At 43.4% G+C, this 20,116-nt stretch overlaps 1 protein-coding gene across 2 annotated transcripts; it reads left to right on the top strand.

The window, feature by feature from the left end:
• The first annotated feature begins 2,163 nt into the window (after positions 1 to 2,163).
• Positions 2,164 to 19,648, top strand: LOC139779627 (uncharacterized). Of its 2 annotated transcripts, XM_071718037.1 has the most exons (5): positions 2,164 to 4,137; positions 4,544 to 5,272; positions 7,177 to 8,631; positions 8,984 to 9,477; positions 9,772 to 19,648. In XM_071718037.1, the coding sequence occupies exons 2-4, from the start codon at positions 5,107 to 5,109 to the stop codon at positions 9,418 to 9,420; spliced, it is 2,058 nt and encodes a 685-aa protein (XP_071574138.1). In that variant the 5' UTR covers positions 2,164 to 4,137; positions 4,544 to 5,106; the 3' UTR covers positions 9,421 to 9,477; positions 9,772 to 19,648. The 2 variants fall into 2 exon arrangements, with proteins under 2 accessions (XP_071574138.1, XP_071574137.1); XM_071718036.1 differs by having other exon boundaries at positions 2,164 to 5,272.
• The last annotated feature ends 468 nt before the right edge of the window (positions 19,649 to 20,116 follow it).

Raw genomic sequence — 20,116 nt, 5'->3', positions numbered from 1 at the left:
TACGCTCGTACGCGTTTGACATAACTTTTGGCCGAGAATATATGTAAAATCGATAACCAGACAATATAGGAGAAAGATATATGTAACAGCACGCGGAAAGTAACAACTTATTCAAGCCGGCTTGCAACAAAAGTGGACCGGATAGTATAAATTTTAAGATTGATAACAATTTATGTCAGGATATATTTGCATACCGCTCCGTTCGAAACGTCATCCGAACTTGTGCGAATAAGAGAGGGTTAACAATAAGTACTTCAGCAATTGTTAAATTGGCTCTTCTCTCATTACGATGATGAATTTTCCAACTGGGTTAACGACGCGAGAAATTTACTGCATGGCTTCATTCTGAGTGACCGTCTAGTTATCACCATTCTATGCATGTTCTTAAAGTTTACATAAGATGAAACGGAGATCGTAGATTAAGATAGAACTCGTCAAGGGTCATATATCTGAACCCATTAATTACTACGGTATTAATTACTATTATAATCTGTCGCGCAATCTCGCATTCCGAGATGATTAGCAAAGTCCCCCCGTAAATTTCACAGAGAACACGTCGCGAATATATCTATATCATCTTCATCTATCTCGCAACGGCACGACTGTGCATATAATATACGACAGAATATGAAATAAGAAACGAGAGAGATAGAGAGAGAGAGAGAGAGATATGTATAATAGGAAAATAATAAAATCTTATTAAAAATATGAGAAAGACAAGATTTACTACTGAAAAATTTACTATTGCGCAGGACAACAGGACGTTACGTGGAAAAAATTGTCTTGCTATCATCGCAAGACTTACAGATAATGTGACAGTATTTTGTCACCAGTTATTGTTTTAATATTGTTTTAATAAACGATCAGCATATATCTATAATTGTAATGTAAATTATAGAATACAATTAATAAGACTATCGTAGCCAGAGAGAACGTAAAATTGGTATCTATCGACTTTACGGAGCATAGTTAATTTCGTTTATGTTACGACTCGATATTGTTGCGAGCTCCCCTGAGAAAGTTAGAGCGGCGCACCGCGCGCGGACAACATCTGAGAAAATAATCCGAGTTAATTCCATCGGAGCTACACATCTCGCGGGCCAACTTGTAGCGTTAATTCCAGGAGTCTCCCGGAAAAGAGAATGGACACGACCATACGCGATAAATAAATCCAATAAAAGACACGCGAGGCAGAGGCGAAATAGAAGAAAACGGGCCGGCCAGGCTAACTGCGGAGACGGAGAGGAGACACACCGATAAACGGAGGCAGAGACAGAACCCGAGGCGCGGAATAGCGCGAGGGTGAGAAGAGAGAGACGTGGACGTGGATGGGGTGGGGGGGGGGCGATGGGGGGACGATGGGTAGGAACGTCACGGGAGTGAGACGCACGATGGTGGAAGGGGCTGGTGGAAGGGGATGGCGCGCGCTATCGCGAACCCCGCCGGCGAACGCGGCAGGATGCCGAGGTCGACGCTATCGATTGGCGTCGGCGTTTCCTCGTCGGTATCTAGCGGCCGGTGCGCTCTCTCTCTCTCCCCCTTTCTCGCTCTCCTTCTCCCACACATCCTCCTCTCTCTCTTTTTCTCCTTTAGCCGCGAGGGGCGAACGGGGGGATGGTTTTGCCCTCAACGCACCCCCTCGTACCTTCTCTCCATCTCGCTCCGTCGCTCGCTCTTCCGCCCTTCCTCCTCAGCCACCCACCGCGGTAACAGGTGTTGGTCTGGCCCCGAACTCGTACAAAATCGATGGGCGAGAGCCAGATCGGCGTCGCGAGGGGTTTCCCCGCCGATCCACACCCCCGCTCGCCGTCTCCGCTGCCGGCCTTTTCCCCCTTAGCAACCTCCGCTCTATCCCCTCGATCAAGGAAGAGGAGAGGGTGGCGCGTATAAGAACGGGGGAGCGAGAACGAGAGGGAGGACGCGCCGCAGCCGACGAAGAGGCGACGACGAGAAGAGGGTTGGAAACGCGAGTTACGCGGCAGGGCGAGAGGGGGGGGGAAAGCTGCACACGAGCGCGGCGGCGAGGACGCAGGCGCCCGGGACGCGGGGCGACGCTCGTCGGCGACGCTGCATTGGCAGTTGCACCCCAGCCACACCCGGTACGAGCCATGTAGTCGGGCTACCCTCCACCGCGATACACGGCGGACAATTGTTGCTTCTGCGCCTACAGGTGGTACATCTTCGTCTTCGATCTTCGCGGAGCTCGTCGGTACTCGCGTCCGCCGTCGTCAGGTGCCCGGGGATTCCGCCGTCGTCCTCGTCATCGTCATCGTCGTCTCACCGTCGTCGTTCTCACCGTTGTCCACATCTTCGTCGTTATCGTCGTCGCCGTCGTTGTCGTCGTCGTCGTCGTCGTCCTTGTCGACCCGTCGTTCGTTCTCGTTCCACGTCACCGCCGCCGCCGTCGTCGTCGTCGTCGTCGTCGTGTGGCCATCGAGGTGCTCGTTGTCGTGGTTACGCCTCGTGTATATCCGTCCGCCGTGGGAGACTACCGGTAGTCCGCGTGCCCGCTGAGCGAGCCATCGTCGACACGCTGCGTCGGGATCCCGGTGCCGAGGCTTCCGGCAGAGAAATATAAAAAAAACGAGAGATAATCGCGTCGGTGACGCGAGCGGTGCCCGCGGTGAAGCCAGGGGGTAGTACGGGTAGCTTCGGGCGCGCTCGTCAGCCAACTCGCTTTCGACTGCGACTGTGTGCACCGCGTATAGGGTAGCGAGAGAAACGGGGGTTGCAAGGGGGTGCGCGCGGGATTTCCGGGGTCGCGGAGAGGGCTAGAGGGAGCTATCGACCACATGTAAGGCGGCGGCGGCAGCGCTCGCACACACCGGCGCACACGGATACACAACATCGCGGACCTGTTGTCCAACTTGTTGCTCGTCCCTGCGAAGGCACACCCGCCCATCTCCGGAGTCGAAGGAGTGCTTGTTTTCGAAAAAGGAGGTAGAGCCGGTCGCGAGAAATCGGCGTCGGATTGCATATCGAAACGCCGCGCTCCGAACGAACGAGCTCCGGCCACCCCCGGAAACACGGACGAAGAAGGCGAGGATGGAAATACGGCGAGATTGAAACTCGAGGCTCGGAGGGAACGTACGTTTTCGACAAACGGGGATTTCAAGTTGGATTTCGAGCGAGGAAGGAAAGAGGAAATTTTAACGAGGATGGATTAATACGATTTTTACCCTCAGTGTATAATTTTGTGCAAGCTTAATACAGTGTTCGTTTGTTCGGAATATATTGGATCGTATACTTCGTGAGAAAATTAGGATTCATCCTGTGAGACTTCCGCTCTTTATGAGTCAAGAAGAAGACATCGAGGAAGATTAGATGCGGCAGAAGGCTCCACTCTTTCATCCTCAGAGCATAATATTCGTTTCCTACAACTCAAAGGAAACTAATGGCGCGCGCCGAGTAATTCAGAGGACCAACTTCTTATAGAAACTCAGCTATTCGTATCGAAGCTTTCGAAGTCATTTACTGTGAACACCAGAGCGTCGGTTAGACGTCACTAGAGAACTTGCATTTGACGAAGATAAACGGGCCCGACTTTGCCAACAAAGCAGCGGGCAATCGTATTTTAATCGCATCTCTCTCGATAATCAAACGAGATTTTCCTCACTGAGGATCAGAGAAACTCGCATACATCGTTCACCGAGAAGTTCTCAATCGTCCATCGGTCAGAAGCTCCAGATCCTGTCGCGATGAGGATATCGTCATCAAGACACGCACGTCCCGAGGCAGCGACGTCATCGGGAATCGGCGTGACGAGATACTGCCTGGAACAACCGGGCGAGTGAATCTCGCGGAACCAAGAGCGACGGAAGTCCCAACGTGGATTCGCGTATTCCCGGTGACGCATGTACTGCTGGAAGCAGCGCAGGATAACGAATTCGCGACGGTGAAGCAGAGGAAGAGAGAAAAAAAGAGAGAGAGAGAGAGAGAGAGAGAGAGAGAGAGAGAGAGAGAGAGGGAAGGAAGGAGAGGAGAGAAGGGAGATAAGCTAGATGGATAGAACGTGCACGTAGGACGTATGCGTACGTTTTGCGAACGACAAGATACGCGGCGGGCATGAGGCCGGCGCCGTAGAGCATGTAAATCTTCCACCCGTGAATATACAACGAAAGCAATACTACAAACAAGGTAATCTCGAGGAACAAAGCAAAGGCAAGCCGCACACACTTTCTGCCACCACCCTCCCATAATCTCGCACCTAATCTCGCCCTCTGATCGCGCTTAGGGATCCATCCCGAACCGAGACGCCGCGATACTATTTCCCCCGCTCGGACTCGATCGCCCACGATCAACAAGCTCCTCCCAGCTCCTTGCTTCACTTAAGAGATATTTTAATATGAATGTATACACGCGCATATAGACACCGCGATCGTACGAGCGCTCACTCTTATCCCTGTATATAGTTATACAAATATATATATATATACATTTATACGCAGAGTCCTATTGAATAATCGTGCAACGACGTTTAGAATTAAATCAAGCGATATCGTTAAGATAGCCATCTCGAGCTGAGCATTTTATCTTCCCTAAGGAGAGAGTCGTCCTCGCTTCTCCTTATTACAGGGAGGAATTTCGAGTAGAAGGAATTCTGATAGGAACAGTCGGCCGCCATAGAATACGAGACGACCATGTCGCATCTCGGGATATCTGAGAGGAAGCGCGCGAATGGGACAAATAATTGGAGCATCGATTGAGAGATTGATTGACGTCGTGTGTGCCTGGTGAAATCTCCACATAAATCATCAGGAAGATAAATCTAGCGTTTTCCCCCAAAAACGAGAACGAGCGGCAGGACGGTATATTATATTAGTTAACGGTATATTGAACGATATATCGCAGTGTATCGTTTGCCGGCGAGGAGCCGCGACTTCTGCAGAAAAAGATTTGCGCGATATCCGCGATTGATACTTTCTTGATCGTGGCACGAAAGAACGCGCTCGCAATAAAGTACGCCGTCACACCGCCACCGGGAGGACACCGAGGAAGGAAGAAGCTCAAGAGGGTTGTGTTTACCCTACGCCGGTTGTTTGGTGATCTTAGAGCGATATTTCGATATTAATCCCCGGTGAGAAGAGAGAGCGACGATCAGCCAAGATGCCGCGGTGCTATATGGTAAAGAAGGCCTTGTGCAACAAGTACATAACCAGCGTTGCCAGAGGATTCGAGAGCTGGGGCCGCGCAAGGAGCACGCCATCGCCAACCATCATGCCGCTGCCCTTCTCGCCCGTAGAGGGATACATTGCGTCCCCTGTTGCACAAGGTACGCTACACCAATAATCCTAAACTGGACAGGACCGAAATGAGATTAAGATCATCCCTGACAACACGATGTCTGAAATCGGGACATGAGACGTCTTCGAGACGTCATTGAGACATTGAAACGTCTTCAAGACGTCTCTATGTCCCAATTTTGGGCATTGTGCTGTCTAGGATATTAAAATATACGTAAAAATATGTATATATATCTTTTAGTAATTTTTAAAAAACGCGGTTACTTTTTTATTTTATTTTATTTTTTTTGTAATTGTTTCAGCGCTTTAGCGGTATTTTATGATATTCACTTTGGCGCATAGCGTCGGCCCGATATATGCGTTTATATCGAATTATCAAGTGATAATGGTGCCACACGCCGTTGCGCACCGCGTAATTCTCGACAATGCGTTACCTGGTCGCAACAAAACGACCTTAATTGTCGGAATTCTCCGTGGCGTTACTACTTGTACGGCGCATCCGCCTCTTGTGTGAACGGCGAAAATGGTATGCGAAACTTGTCGAGACAGTAAATGCAGTTACAAAGGCGGTGCTCAGAATCATCGTAATGGCAATGCGCGTTTATAGCATCTCGTCGGCACAAAGAGGCGAAAATTTCGAACGTTCGCGCGTACGAATAATTTACAATTGACCGAAGTCGTTATTTGCGGAAGCGTTTAAAAAAATGACGAGTCTCTTTATCGAAACTTTGTTGGACAGTTTGAATAATGTCCATGTAATAATTATTGAAATTAATTAAAATTGACGTTTACCGTATTATTAAAGACTATGACTGCGGTCCACTTGACGCTACAAATGCTTCGAAGCATTCCTCTTCTCTTTTCTTTCAATGAAGAAAGAAGGAGAAGAAGAACGCTCCAAAACATTTATAGCGTCAAGTGGACCGCAGCCTATATACATATGTATATATGAGAAATATAATATCTCCAAATATCCTAAAGTGTGTTAACTTGTGGGATGCACAATTGCAAAGTTATAATATTCAAAATAATTTTCTTTCTTCCTTTACAGTTTTTAGCTATTTATAAAGAGGAAAATGAAGAAAGAACAAAATCTTAATTCAATAATTTTTTATTGTATATATTTTTTAATAACTTATATTTTAATAAATATCTCTCATGCATATACTATATATAGTTTTGCAGTCGCGCAACTCGCGACAAAAATTTTGCACGTATCCGAAGTTGATACAACTTTTTTATACCACACAAATAAAAGTAATACAGCACGAGCGGCGGAACATCTGCATTCGCGTAGTATTCGTAGCTGTCGATCCTTCCGCGAGTAGCGAGACTCTTCGTGATCACAGTAAAAATTCATTCCGCTCGCGAAACGTACAGAAACAACGACGCAGAAATATTAAAACAGATCGGCCTGACGGCGTAAGAGAAGTCGGTCTAAACGAAACGTGCGCTTTCATAACCGAGTTATCGTGAAATTTTATATCCGCTTAGTCTAGGAGACCTTCTTGGTTCTCTACTCCTGTCCCCTTTGACCTCGTTTCTAACATATTTGTCGTCATAATCCCACTACCCCTACCTTCGCAATCCGTACCGTGCATCCCCCCTCCCCTCTATCATCCGTTTATCGCTGCACTTCCTCCTACCACCATCAAGGTTCGACACTCTTTACTATCACGCTGGTAACGAGAATCGGATACCCTTCTTTGGTGTCCCATTTAAAAGCCCGCGGGATCGTTAAATCTCGATTAAAAAGTCAAATAAAAGCAAAGAAACGAGTTCACACGTTGCTGCGATATATATATATGTTAGTAAAGACATTTTGCAATAACATGAACTTATATATTTTCTTTTTATTCTGTTATGAGCGTGGTCCGATTAAAGTTATCATGTAGGTACGCGAATGAAACTTAATCTTTATATGTCCTACCAGAATATCGCTGTACACCACCAAAAGACACAACGGCCATCGCGACTTCCGCCGTGGCCGATGCAGAACCCTCGAAGGAACAACCGAGCGACACAGACACGTCGACTGTCGCGACAACAGTGACGATGACACCATCGGCATCCGTCATCACGATAGCACCATCGTCATCCGTCATCACGATGGCACCATCGTCATCCGTCATCACGATGGCACCACCGTCATCCGTCATCATGCCGACACCCACGACGGACTATTCGACGACGACGCGAATGGAGACGACCGTCGTGATCGCATGCACCACCACGACGTCTTTGACGACTCTGTCTCCGACAGAAACGATTGTCTCTCCCATCGAGGAAATTACAACGACGACAGTGATGTCCTTACTTCCGTCGGTCGTGCGAACGACCCCCGAGAGACTCGAAGAGACCACGACGACGTCCATCGCGACGCTACACCATCCACCGTTCACCAAAGAACCGTCTCCGCCGTCCAGCACGCCTACGTCCTATCACCTGGAGGATACCCCGGAGTATTCGAGAACACCCGACTCTAGGATACGATTGGTCACCTCGTCTTGCGGCATGCCCATGTCCGACAACGTGTCGTCGTCCATGTTTAAAGACCGCTCCCCGGCGGAAACGGAGGCGGCGCACGACCTCTTAGAGCTCTCTCGATCGCTACCTCCGTTGCCGCCACCGAGCGTCGCGATCGGTCCTCACAACGTAATCGAGGCGCCAGCGACCGATGTCCAGGAGATGACGGTCTATCAACCGCCTGAGCAACCGATCTACCAGGTAGACACGATCGACCTGGCCGGCTCAACGATTTACAGCCATCATCATCAGCAGGAGCAGCAGCAACAGCAGCAACAGCCCACGGCCGGTATCATTTACGAATCCAGCGCGACCATCGTGCCATCCTCGAGTAACGTTTTCATACCTCTGTCACCGGTACAAGAGATCCTGCTGACGTACAACACATCTAGCATACCGTGCACGTCGATCGTCGCTCAAGAGCCGCAGCATCAGCCACCACCGCAGCAGGAACAGCAGCAGGAACAGCTGCAGGAACAGCTGCAGGAACAGCAGCAGCAACAGCAGCAGGAGCAGCAGCAGCAGGAGCAGCAACCGCAGCATCAGCAACAACAGGCATTGCCACAGCAGCAACAGATCGAAGCGACGCCACCCCTAACGCCGCCGACCTCCGAGTGCAGCAGCGATATCGAGAACAGCAACCCGAACTCGCAGCCGACGCAGAGAGACAAGGAGGTGCAAACCATCACGGAGCAGACGGAGGGAGTGAAACCGGCCAGTTACACGTATGACACATTGCTCGTCTCGGACGGCAGATCGAAGAACAAGAGGAGAGAGCCCGCCGCGCAAAAGAACCCGGAAGCCGAACCAATCGAGGCGCCCGAGACCTCCAAGACCGGTCGTTACGTGTGCTGCGAGTGCGGTGAGTAGCGTTAATTGACTCCATTTGTAAGATTATACCTTAATATATTATTTATATCTCTTAGGGCCGCGATTTCACCATCTCCGATTAACTTGTAACCTTCTATTAAACTCACTCTTCGTCTCTTTCTATAAGGAGGACAGAGTAAGAGAGTTAGAAAGAGTAAGTTTAATCTAAGGTTACAGTTAATCGACGTTGGTGAAACTGGCCCTTAATAAATTTATGAGATTAATTTGGATCTCGACGAATATCGCCGAGACGATAATGCCCGGACGCACCTTAGCCGATATTACCACGAATGACTCACTTCACGTCAACCCCATGTCAACTCGCGCGTTTCCCTTCCCTTCAGGCAAGCAATACGCGACCTCGTCGAATCTGTCGCGGCACAAGCAGACGCATCGCAGCATCGACTCCCAATCGGCCAAGAAGTGCATCCACTGCGGCAAGGCGTACGTCAGTATGCCCGCCCTGGCGATGCACGTGCTCACGCACAAGCTCACGCACAGCTGTGGCGTGTGCGGCAAGATGTTCTCGCGGCCCTGGCTGCTGCAGGGCCACTTGCGCAGCCACACCGGCGAGAAGCCGTACGGATGCGCCCATTGCGGCAAGGCGTTCGCCGATCGCTCGAATCTGCGGGCGCACATGCAGACGCACTCGGCGGACAAAAACTACGAGTGCGCCAAGTGCCATAAGTCGTTCGCCCTCAAGTCGTACTTGAACAAACACCTGGAGTCGGCGTGCCAGCGCGAGAACGAGGACAGCAACGACGTCGACACACCGCCATAAGCAGCCATAGTGCCGGGTTGCCGTTGAACCGGCGCGCGGCGCCGCGACAAGCGGCAGGTAGGTTTCTCGTTCACCGCGGCGTCTACGCGACCCGAGTTCTCGTTTCTTTTCGAAGATTGGCAAAAATCGATTTACCTATAGTTTTCTCGTAAACGACGTTCGTTCACGTCGAATGATTGTTTCGCTTAATTACATTTGCGACAGAGTCTAATATTACACAATAACGCGAGGGGTTGTGAAACCTGCTGACACATCAGCCGCGATCGATCACAACTATTCTCGCATTTAGACCTAACAGCGCGCCCGAAATAAAGCGCGCTCTGTGCTAACCGATCAATCCGCAATTTGCAGCCGGTCGTGCACGACGTAAACTGAAGATTGGAGCGGCGTCATCACGTTGACTGGTGAAAAAAAATAATAGCTCGCTGCGTAGACAGTACTTTTGCTCATGGACCAAGAGAGAAAAAAAGGACGGAAGATGAACGAACGCACTCCTGGGAAGCCGCTGCTGGTCTTTCATCGCCATGCGGATGCGATTGGTTTCGATTGTTTCGCACCGGAATTCGAGTCAGTCGGGTCTATCGTTGCGCTCGATTGCGGCAGCAAGTCCTCATATTCCCTTTGTCTCCGTTGCAATGCCCGCGGAGCTAAAAAAAAAATTAAAAAAAAAACTCGCACTTGTAAAGCTCGAAGTCGGGTTTAACGTTAAATTCTCGGATACTCGTTTGTGAATTTGAAAGTGTCGCAACGCTACACAGGCATTCCCACAAGAAGTCAACATTAACTTTCACTCGAACTGTTTAAATACCCGAAATCGATGTTTCCATTCAATTCAGAGTCTCTCTTATTGTTGTCCGCCAATTTACGAAAAGCCTTTCGGCTTTTTTTCTTCCTAAAGCAAAATATTTTTTCTCTTTGAAAGAGTATTAACACGATTATAATTGCATTTTGAATCCAGATCTCTCGGATAACTTGTAAGAGCTCTGTTCTTTGCTAATCCAGGCTTGGATTGGATCGGGAAACACGCGAAGCGGTAAGAGAGAACTTCCAATTAGTCGATAAGATTTTGCTCAAAATTACAGAATGGGCTAATGACTTGCTGTCGTTGTCGAGAGGAGCCTCGGCTCTTTTGTGCATCATAGACGACGATCAGACGTCGAATCACCGGTAACATCCAATTTCAACGGGTATCTCTCGGTAAGCGCAAAGTGATTCGATTTACTTGCCGGCTTAAACGTCGCGGATGAGCGGACGCGGGCGAAAATCTCAGACTGCGCGGGAACGAGGACGAGAGAAGGTAATTGACATATCGGCGTCTCTGGATCTCGCGCTCGTCTCTTCCTTCTCTCGCGGGAAGAGGAATTTCTCTGAATATTTCACCGCGCACCGTTTCTTTCGGTTCCAAGCACATATTCGGGCTATTCTTAGGATTGTTTTTCCGATTTTTCTCGATGTTGAGAGTGCGGAGAAGAGTCTCGCGAATTGCCGCGCGCGGATCTCCGACGAGCGAATAAATATATCGTTGATAAATAATGAAGATTGAAAAGCTAAACGGAGGTGGTGGTAATGGTACGTGGAAGTAATGAAAATACAAATTGCGAGATAAAGGGAGACATCTGGAATTTGACTATTTTCGGCAAAATACAAAAAAATGTTGAGAGGTGATCGCGGCAGTCAGTGATGTCAAACTCAAGTACTTTTATGTTGCATATCGTATTGTTGATTCGGCGACAGATCAACGTGGTATGCATTTATAAAATTTGAAATTGGACGAGAGTGCACTTGGAATTCTTTTTTTTTACTGTTTTTTTTTACCGTACCACTTTTATCCATTATTGGATAGTTTCGCCAACGTCACAGTTTGCTAGAATCTAATTTAAGCGATTCTTTGTCTTTCTATAACATTGAAACTAGAACGGAGAATCGATTAAACTGAGGACTCAAACTTGATGAAACTGGCCGGTTAGTTTTTCAGTCGCTGCCGAGGAACGATAAAGTTTTTCGATGAAGTTTCATATAAAATGCACTTCAATTTCTCAGTAAAAACCGTGCTTAATTTCTACAAAGTGCCGTACCCTAGCGGTATTAGCGTACGCGCTTCAAAACTCGCGCGATCTCGATCGTTGAGAGATCTCTTTAATGCACAGAGAAACTTCTTTTCCACCGGCGAGTAGATCTGTATTTTGATTCGCGCTAGTCGTTTTAGATAAGTCTGCCGCAAGGATGCTCCGACATAAAGTGATATCAATGTTTCAAAATGTTTTTGGCCGTCTTCTTGCCGGGGATCGATACGATAATATCGCAGATGCATCTCACTTCGTGAATTCGTAAAAATGACAAATCGAGATGCTTTCAGAATGAGCAGCGATAAAGTCGATCGTAGACGAGGTATAAGTGCAATACCTTTCCCGTAGCTTATAAAAGCTCACTTTTTTCATCCATCTTTGCTCGACGATAAAGATTCGCTCGTTGTTCTCTTCCGGGAAAGAAAGATCCTGCGTAATAAAAAAATATCTTTACTACAATTTCATTTGCCAGAAAAGCGCACTGCAAATCCAAGTGTGTTATTTTTCCACGCATAAACGTCTAAAAATGACACATTAGATTGAAACTTTTTTTACATGTTTCTTTATGTGTTAAATTACATCATTTAACACATTTAACCCTAACAGCAAATGTATATTCTGAGAATGTTCAGAGGATATCGTAAAGCATGAGATATTATAAGGATGTTCTCAGTATATTAAGTACATCTTTAGTATATTCTATAGATATACAGGATATTATTGCTGTTAGGTAATTGTATTAAATTAAAAGTGAATACGTTCAATAGTGTTAAATGACGTGATTTAAAACGGCAAGAAATGTGTAAGAAGAGCTTCAGCTAAAATAACACACTTGGATTTGCAGTGCGATCTCTTGAAGCACTGGAATTAGACACTGGGATTTAGAAACTGGAATTAGAAGCTGATGATATACATAGGCTACGGCAAATTGAATTATCGCTCTATATTTTACCTTAATTTAAGAGTATTTCGAATATAACTCTCGCTGCACCGCGGAGCAAGCTCTCTCCTGTGCATTTAAATGCGCTCTCGCGCGCGATTTTCGCCGTGGATCCTTAGCGTAACGCACGCGGATACTCGCGGAAAGTTTTCATCAACATTTCACGTGAACTGGGCCACCTGTTGAATGCAGAAATGACCATTCGGTGGCAAAAGGGTCGGTCGTACTGCTCCCCTGAATTATGGAACACATCATTTCCTCGGTTGTTAAAAGTGCGAACAAGATCGCGGTCAACTGCAACGTTTCATCGAAATTTATCAATGCTTTTTTTCCGGATCTGCGAGAATCGCGCGTCGAGAACGGAAACCGCAGAGAGTATCGTGATCTCTTTATCCGGAAGAGGTGGCACCGTTTACAAACGTGCCTACAGATTATTTTTAAGATATTTATTAACTTATCTTGAATTTTTAGTATTTAAAATGTGACGAAGTTGAGATTGAGAATTATTTTTTTTTTAGTGAATTCTTGTTTTATCGCATTGTTATCAAAGTTCCTACAAATTTTATACAATTTTAAGCTTTAATCAATTTCTTTTATTGATTTATTTATATATATGTATATATTATTTATGTGTAGAATCTAAAAACTCGAATCGGGATTAACGGAAATTGTTATTCAATTTATTTATTTTATTTCGTAATTCGATTCGTTATATCTAGTCATACGGCGTCAACTGTGAGAAGAGACGCAAATCCTCTGTCTTAAAGCAATATAATAAAATGTCTCGCGTAACGGGTGTATATATAGCATGACATACTAAAACTGGATATATTGAAGGAGATAATACCATTGCTTGGAAGGTTATTTTCCCGTGAAAGCTTCGAGCAAGAAGAATGAAAAAAGTGGATCGCACGCGAGTGCATTTTATAGAACGGTGCAATCCACAACGTCATACCAAAGATATGACCAAAAAAAAAGAAGAAGAAAGAGCAAGGGAGAGGAGCAGGAGGAGGGTGGAATTAAGGGGAGAAGAAAAAGTACTTACGATCTAGTCAACAAGTTGCGCTTGAATTACATCCTTTTTATCTTAGTTGCCTAAGGCGGTCACATGTATAAATGAAGAGGAAGTGACGCTTATTCTTTCTCGACACGTATATTTTATCTTACTTTCCCCCTCTTGTGCCGTCTAAAGCGTTTCTAATATAGCTTAGAGATATTTTGGTACGGGAAATTTTACGAGCGACTGTGTATAAGATATAGCGGAGCAGATTGATTGTGTGTTTAATTAATTGAACGTAATACGCGGCCCGACGTACACTTATATCGTTGAATGAGATTAAAAAACGCTCGGTTAAAATGTGAGAAAGAAAGAGAGTGATTTTAGTTAGTACAAACGTATCAACACCAAAGGAAGTTAACGACATGACATCCCGATCGCTTTTTCGTGACGCCGCCGCGTAAAAATCGTGGCGACAAAACGAACGGGAGGAGAGAGAGGGATCGGCGTTTTTCCGGAAGTCTCCTACTTACGACTCATTTTCTCTTCCTCTCGGGAACGCGACGGGCAGATAACGTCGAGGTGCATTAAAATCTAAAAATAAGATATGAGAAGCGCGCGGAGTAAAATGTGCGACACTACCATTAAAATAATAACTGCGAGAAGTAACAAAATTAGAACGCCGGATGTGATGGCATAAAATAACTGAGCTGAAAAAAAAAACAAATAAATATTTTTCCGTTTTTTAATATACGTGTATTAAAAACAGAATGCATCGATTATTGCAAACTGAATATATCCGGCGCGAGATGAAATGATTTCGCAGAAGTTAAAAGCGTCTCTCGTATAAACGAATTCGACCTATTTCCGCTGGACTCGTTTTTGACGTTTAACGCTCGTATTTTGTTCTTATATTTCGTGCCTCGACTATACACGCAAGTCATCTCGCAAGAAAATAGATCTTTATCCATACGAGGGAAATCACACACGAAACGCACGTAGTTCTGCAGCTCGGCCACGTTTTTCGTAATATTTGAGATTAACTATAGACACTCGTCTCTTATACTGTATTACAATACTCGACAGTCAATCGAATCTATAATTAATAGTGTAACTCGTAACGGTAGTCAATAATAGGAAAAGGAGGAACGAAGGAGAATGGTGCACATATGGTCCACGACTGACCCTATAGTTGGGTCCCAAGCGAGTTCCGTCGATCGGGGGATACGTGAACATCGCGGCGCGGTTTACGGTAGTTTTAGTGTCGCGAACAAGAAGGGTGACAAGAAGCGAAACAATGTTTCGTGGCACGATTTCGTGCGCCTTGCGTATAATCAAATAGTTTTTCAACTTGAAACTTACCACGATGCAACAAGGTGACGACGTATATCTCTGCTTTCGTTCGTCGAAACGTGCAATTTTTCTCGTTTATAAAGTGAATTCTCGCACATTTTCGAATTTATATCGACGTGGTGTCTATTTACATCATTCCCGGAAAAAAAATGATTAAAATGATATGATAAAAATTATCGTAAAAGTTATTAGTAAAAGTACGTTAAGATAAACAATGTTGTCCAATTATTCGATTTTATTTCTGCTGGAAATTAAGCCCTACAATTTTCTTTGCTTCAACACTGTCAGAAAAGCGAAATCCTGCCACGAACTCGACACATTTATCGGCGCGATATACTCAATGATAATTATTCAATAGGAGGAAGAAGAAGACTCTGTTGTAACGGGGTGAGGGCGAATCATCAAGAGAGTACGATTGCAAGCCACAGAACTGATATACTCGTAAACGCGAAATAAATGCGGGCAGTCGTTACTATTTTTTAAATATGCAAATGATTTAAGCCAGGCCCCAGAGGACGATCATGCCTCATACGTTTCTCAGTCCGGGGGAAATAATTCTTACCGCATGTCGGATTTAGAACTGACAATGAGCGAGACCGACGTTGACTTCAAAATCGGCCGATTTTATCATACATGTCTTAAAGAGTTTTAAAGATGTCTTTACGACGTCTATTAAACACGCGGGTTGTCTGGGGAGCGCATTCGTCTTGGCATATTTTCGTTTTATGAAACAAACGGATGTGGCATCGCTTCTAAACAGATTAATCCTTATTCGAGCAACAAAACAATTGTCAAAAAAGTCACTTATACATAGAAATGTAATATTACACAAAATTAGAAATTATTTTATATATGTATAATTAAAGTAAAATGTATTAATATTATATTAATTATATTACGTATATATATTATATTAATTGTATTTCGTAGCTATAAATATAAATATATATACATATATGTTTTTATACAACCAAAGATCGCGCGGAGTTTCATAAAACTGAATTACATTTACCTTGGAAAAGTTCGTTTCGTGAATTTTATAGCGGGTGTTGTAGACCGATGTCACCCAGATAAGAGTTAAGAGTTTTAATTGCGAAAGGATACATTCGTTTGTCTTTTTCTCAATCTTCTCATTAATATTAAGCAAAATTAATTATTTACATTTGTATCAATCTGTCTCTTTGTTCTTCGAAACTTTGTTATGACAATTTATTAAGTGTTTTAATATAAGTTTATTAAGGGCGATTAAGTCGTACGGAGAGAAAAGAAAGGAGCACCCGATAAAAAAAATTGCAAGCAACAATAATATACGAATGAAGGAAGAAACTGAATGGACGCGCATTAATATAAAGACTCCCAATTAAAGAGGACCAAGTTGCTAAAACCGTTTCTATGCCGCGCGTACGCGGCGGATTTAACAGTTGTAGTATTATATCGTTTTCGAAGTGATAAGAATCGTCAATATAAGCGATAGAGAGAATAACTCACTCAACCAACTGAATGTTAAATATATCGAAGATAAAAAAGAGAACAACGAAAATGTGACAAGCATTGTACACGTAAATATAAATACAATACTTATAGAGACAAGGCGCATCCATTATATATATAAAACTATATATATATATATAGATGTATGTACATGTAGTAATCGATCGAATCACACTGAAATTCGAGAACCGATCGTTCGTACACACGTCTTCAATTTAACAATGACGACGTTTCGTACTCGCTATTCGTTTGAACGGATCTTATAAGATTAATGGCGACGCCCACTGTGTATTTCTGCGAGAGAGATGAGATGCATTTTCGCGCGATGTCAATACTCCCGTTTGATAACGAAAGCATTAACACGCGTTGAGTTTCTTTGATGTAGCTGAAGTTTGCTAAAATTAGTTTTTTTGCGTCAATCAGTTTTTTTTGTACCGAACGTTTCCTTCCTTTCGCTTCGCGTTTCTGAAAGTAATGAGAGAATTTCAAGTGATTCTGCCGGTTATTACATTTATCGGGTTTATTATATTAATTAATGGAAGGAGAAAGAGAGGGAGAGGGAGAGAGGTGAAGAACTGTTGCGATAAGTTAATGTATTAAGAAGATACATGTGAACACGTTTCGCGCACGCATCTATCGTGTACATATACATATGTACACGAACTTCATGGGGAAGCAGGCATGATCACCGCTAAATCTGGCTTTTCGAAAAAAAAAAATAATAAGAGAGAAATAGAAGAAAGAAAAAAAAACGTATAAGGAAACATAGGGTTTAGATTAGTGTGATACAAGGTACGACAAAGCAATAATTTAGTGATTGTACGATATACTTGATTAGCGAATTAGTGCTAAGTTATAATGATACTTTCGAAATCTATAAATATTTACTCGATAAATCGTATAGTTTTGTAGAAACGCTGGGAAGATTGCCATTTCAGATTAACACTGTTTTGGGATCAAAGATTTAGTGGAGAGAAAAAGAAAGAAAAAAAAAGGAAAATTGATAGTTGGAAGCGAACGGACAGAACCGCGATATAATCCTGATCAGGGATCCGCGATAATCTTTTTTTTTTTATCAAGAAGGCAAACGAAACGAGCGACTCAGTGAACAATTAAAAATGAACGAGAAACAATACGAGATTTCGATGAGCACGTTGTTCGCGACTTTTTCTAACACAAAACGAACTTCGAAATAATTATATCGTTCGCGAGTATACGCGTATCTTACTGGAAGAAACAGGATAGAAAAATCGTCTTTAAATTCCGATAACGCGATGCTTTGTCATTTAGAAGAAGGAGCCATCTAGCATAGGTGCCAAATTTATGCATGCCGAAAGAAAAAGATTTGAGGGAAAAAAAGAAGAAAAACGTTCATCGATTTATACCCGAATATGAATAATCCATATCGCAGTGCAGCTTGTATCGCTTATGGTTAATGATTTATGACATTCACTCTTATTCCCACACATCACTGATTACGCCATGTCACAATAGAAATTGTCACTTAACGGATGAGACTGAAAGTGAAATGAGTATAAAAGTATATTATGCACCTTTTCGTCATTTTCTGAGATATTTTCTTGGAAGAACATAATTTTCAACAATCATTAGCTACCGTAGCCGTACCCACGACTTTTATTTGTGACAGCGTTATCGTGGAGACACAAATGAGATCAGAAAACGAGGTTGCAGCGGCGGAAAGTTGTTTACTCCGATCTGCCTATGCCAAGCTTTTAAATGAAGAAATTACGAGAAATTTATTGCGGTTGTCGGAAACTTGTGACCGTATAAAATTCGTATAGCGTATAGATAAAAGTGAATTTGTGGAGAAAAGTCACTTCTTTTTCGAATTCACGTAACAAGTTTATAGAATTTTTAGAGCGTATACACAGGGGATCTGTTAGCGTGTGATTCGATACAAATTTCGTAATTGAGGCTTACTTTTGATAACATGAATATCAACTTGTTCGACAGTCGTCACCGCTCTTAAACTTTGCAAAAAAAAAAGAAAACAATGAGGACATGTATAAGGACAAGTATGCATTTGCAAACGCATCGCAATAAGAAACGTTGTCTGCAGTATTTAAAATAAATACGCATAGACGAAATGTTCTTCCAATAAAATACGCTGCGACAAATGGCCGAAGTTAAGCGACAGATGAAAGAACTGTTTTCGAATAAAAGAAATAACACATAAATATTATCGATTTTTCAAATTATTCTATAAATCTTTTGTTTTCGATAGACATCATTCAATAGAAACGTATAGAATCAGTCGATATGTTATTTATAGCAATCGCTAGTTCTCGAAAGTCGAGAAATCCAACAATCACATATAAAATCAGTGAGATAATACTCCGTTATGGTATTAAAATTGATATTGCGATTTGGTATGTGTAACTTTCTCTCAAACCAACTACAACGCGTGTGTAAACTCGGCGGATTACCACTGAAGGATGTACGCATATGTGAAGAATAAAGGTGATAAAAGTGAATTTGCCAATTTTGGAACAATGTAACACCAAACTTCAACTAGAAATATTGTACACGTCGCGCGTACTTTTTAATGTCAAACCAAACTTTGTTAGTCATTTATAACGTCATATGTCGTTGCGCGCATCTGTACACCTAATACAACACCGCCGATACCTATAAATAGGATTAACACAGAATGATTATCCTTCGAAGAGAAATACTGTACTCAACATCTCCGAGCATTTTTCTTCTCGCGGATTCAGTACCTATTACCAGAAAGATCGATTTCAGCGTCATACTGAGATAGATTTAATTTATCTGGAAAAAAAAAAAAAAAAAAAACTGCACACGATCGTATTCCAAACAGCAAAAATGTCTAAAAAGATGCTTTGAGCTTTCTCGGGCACATTAGATATTTCTTCGTGTTGTTTGGAATATTACGGGTATTATGATACTAACGCGTATAGGTATGCGCGTATATGTTAGTGGCGATTAAACTTCGCTAAAACTCTTGAACTGATTTGTCAGACATTCGGTTTTTCGTGCTGAATCAGGTGCTGAATCGAGCGTAACGCGGAAGAACGCAGAGAAAATGACTCGCTCGGGCTCTAGGAGTGTAGGATAAAGCGTTTTATGGACGACGACAAACACGTTCACGACCAACATACGTGTGTGAACCACGAATAAAAATAGCGGCGGATACCTTTTACAAATTTTTCGTAGTGCAAGCCGCGGCACTCCGTCGCCGCGACGTCGACGAAAGCAATTTTACATAATATTTACAGCGGTGTGCTGTAATAAACAGCACACGTCACACATACATTAATTCGTACCCAGTAATGTAATGCAAGAGCCGATCGTGTTACTGACATGTTTCTTATCAATAAACTAAATCTTAAATATGGACTACGTACGTTATATCATTTATCTAATCCCGAATATTCCTGTAATTTCCGAGTTTATTCGTTGAGAACATATACCGCTCTTTTTCAGAGAAATGTAAACCGATAAATATGTAAAACTAAAGATTAAGTAAATATCTTGTGCTTGTTCATTTTTAGTTAAAAAAAAAACGAAAAAGGTGATAATATAATGTAAAACAAAACATGCCTTTAATAATCATCTAAAAATTAATAAAGTATCCGCAGTTTTATTAAAATAATTTATTAAAATAAGAGATCTTAAGGTTTCTAAGTTTCGCGAGTGTTATTTTGTACAATTACTCCCAATTGATGAAGGTAAAAATGGATCTGAGATGAAAAAAAATAGAGTACAATTTGAATTTAATTACATAAAAATGTCACAAGTGACACACTAAATATGACAACCTTTAGTGATTACGACAGCTGATGCAGCTGAAAATATACTGTTGAA

The sequence above is a fragment of the Temnothorax nylanderi genome, unplaced genomic scaffold (genome assembly GCF_030848795.1).
Source record: "Temnothorax nylanderi isolate EJ_2023f unplaced genomic scaffold, tnyl_v1.0 TNYL_tig0236_pilon, whole genome shotgun sequence".
In the NCBI taxonomy this organism is placed as follows: Eukaryota; Metazoa; Arthropoda; class Insecta; order Hymenoptera; family Formicidae; genus Temnothorax; species Temnothorax nylanderi.
Note: the sequence above shows the minus strand (reverse complement) of the source record. Positions and strands in the feature narration are given on the sequence as shown.

Excerpts from the sequence above, each read along its gene's own strand:
- LOC139779627 (XM_071718037.1), top strand. The coding sequence starts at position 5,107 with ATGCCGCGGTGCTATATGGTAAAGAAGGCCTTGTGCAACAAGTACATA. Across the intron at positions 5,273-7,176 it reads TGCGTCCCCTGTTGCACAAG|AATATCGCTGTACACCACCA; the intron begins GTACGCTACACC and ends ATGTCCTACCAG. Across the intron at positions 8,632-8,983 it reads TTACGTGTGCTGCGAGTGCG|GCAAGCAATACGCGACCTCG; the intron begins GTGAGTAGCGTT and ends CCTTCCCTTCAG.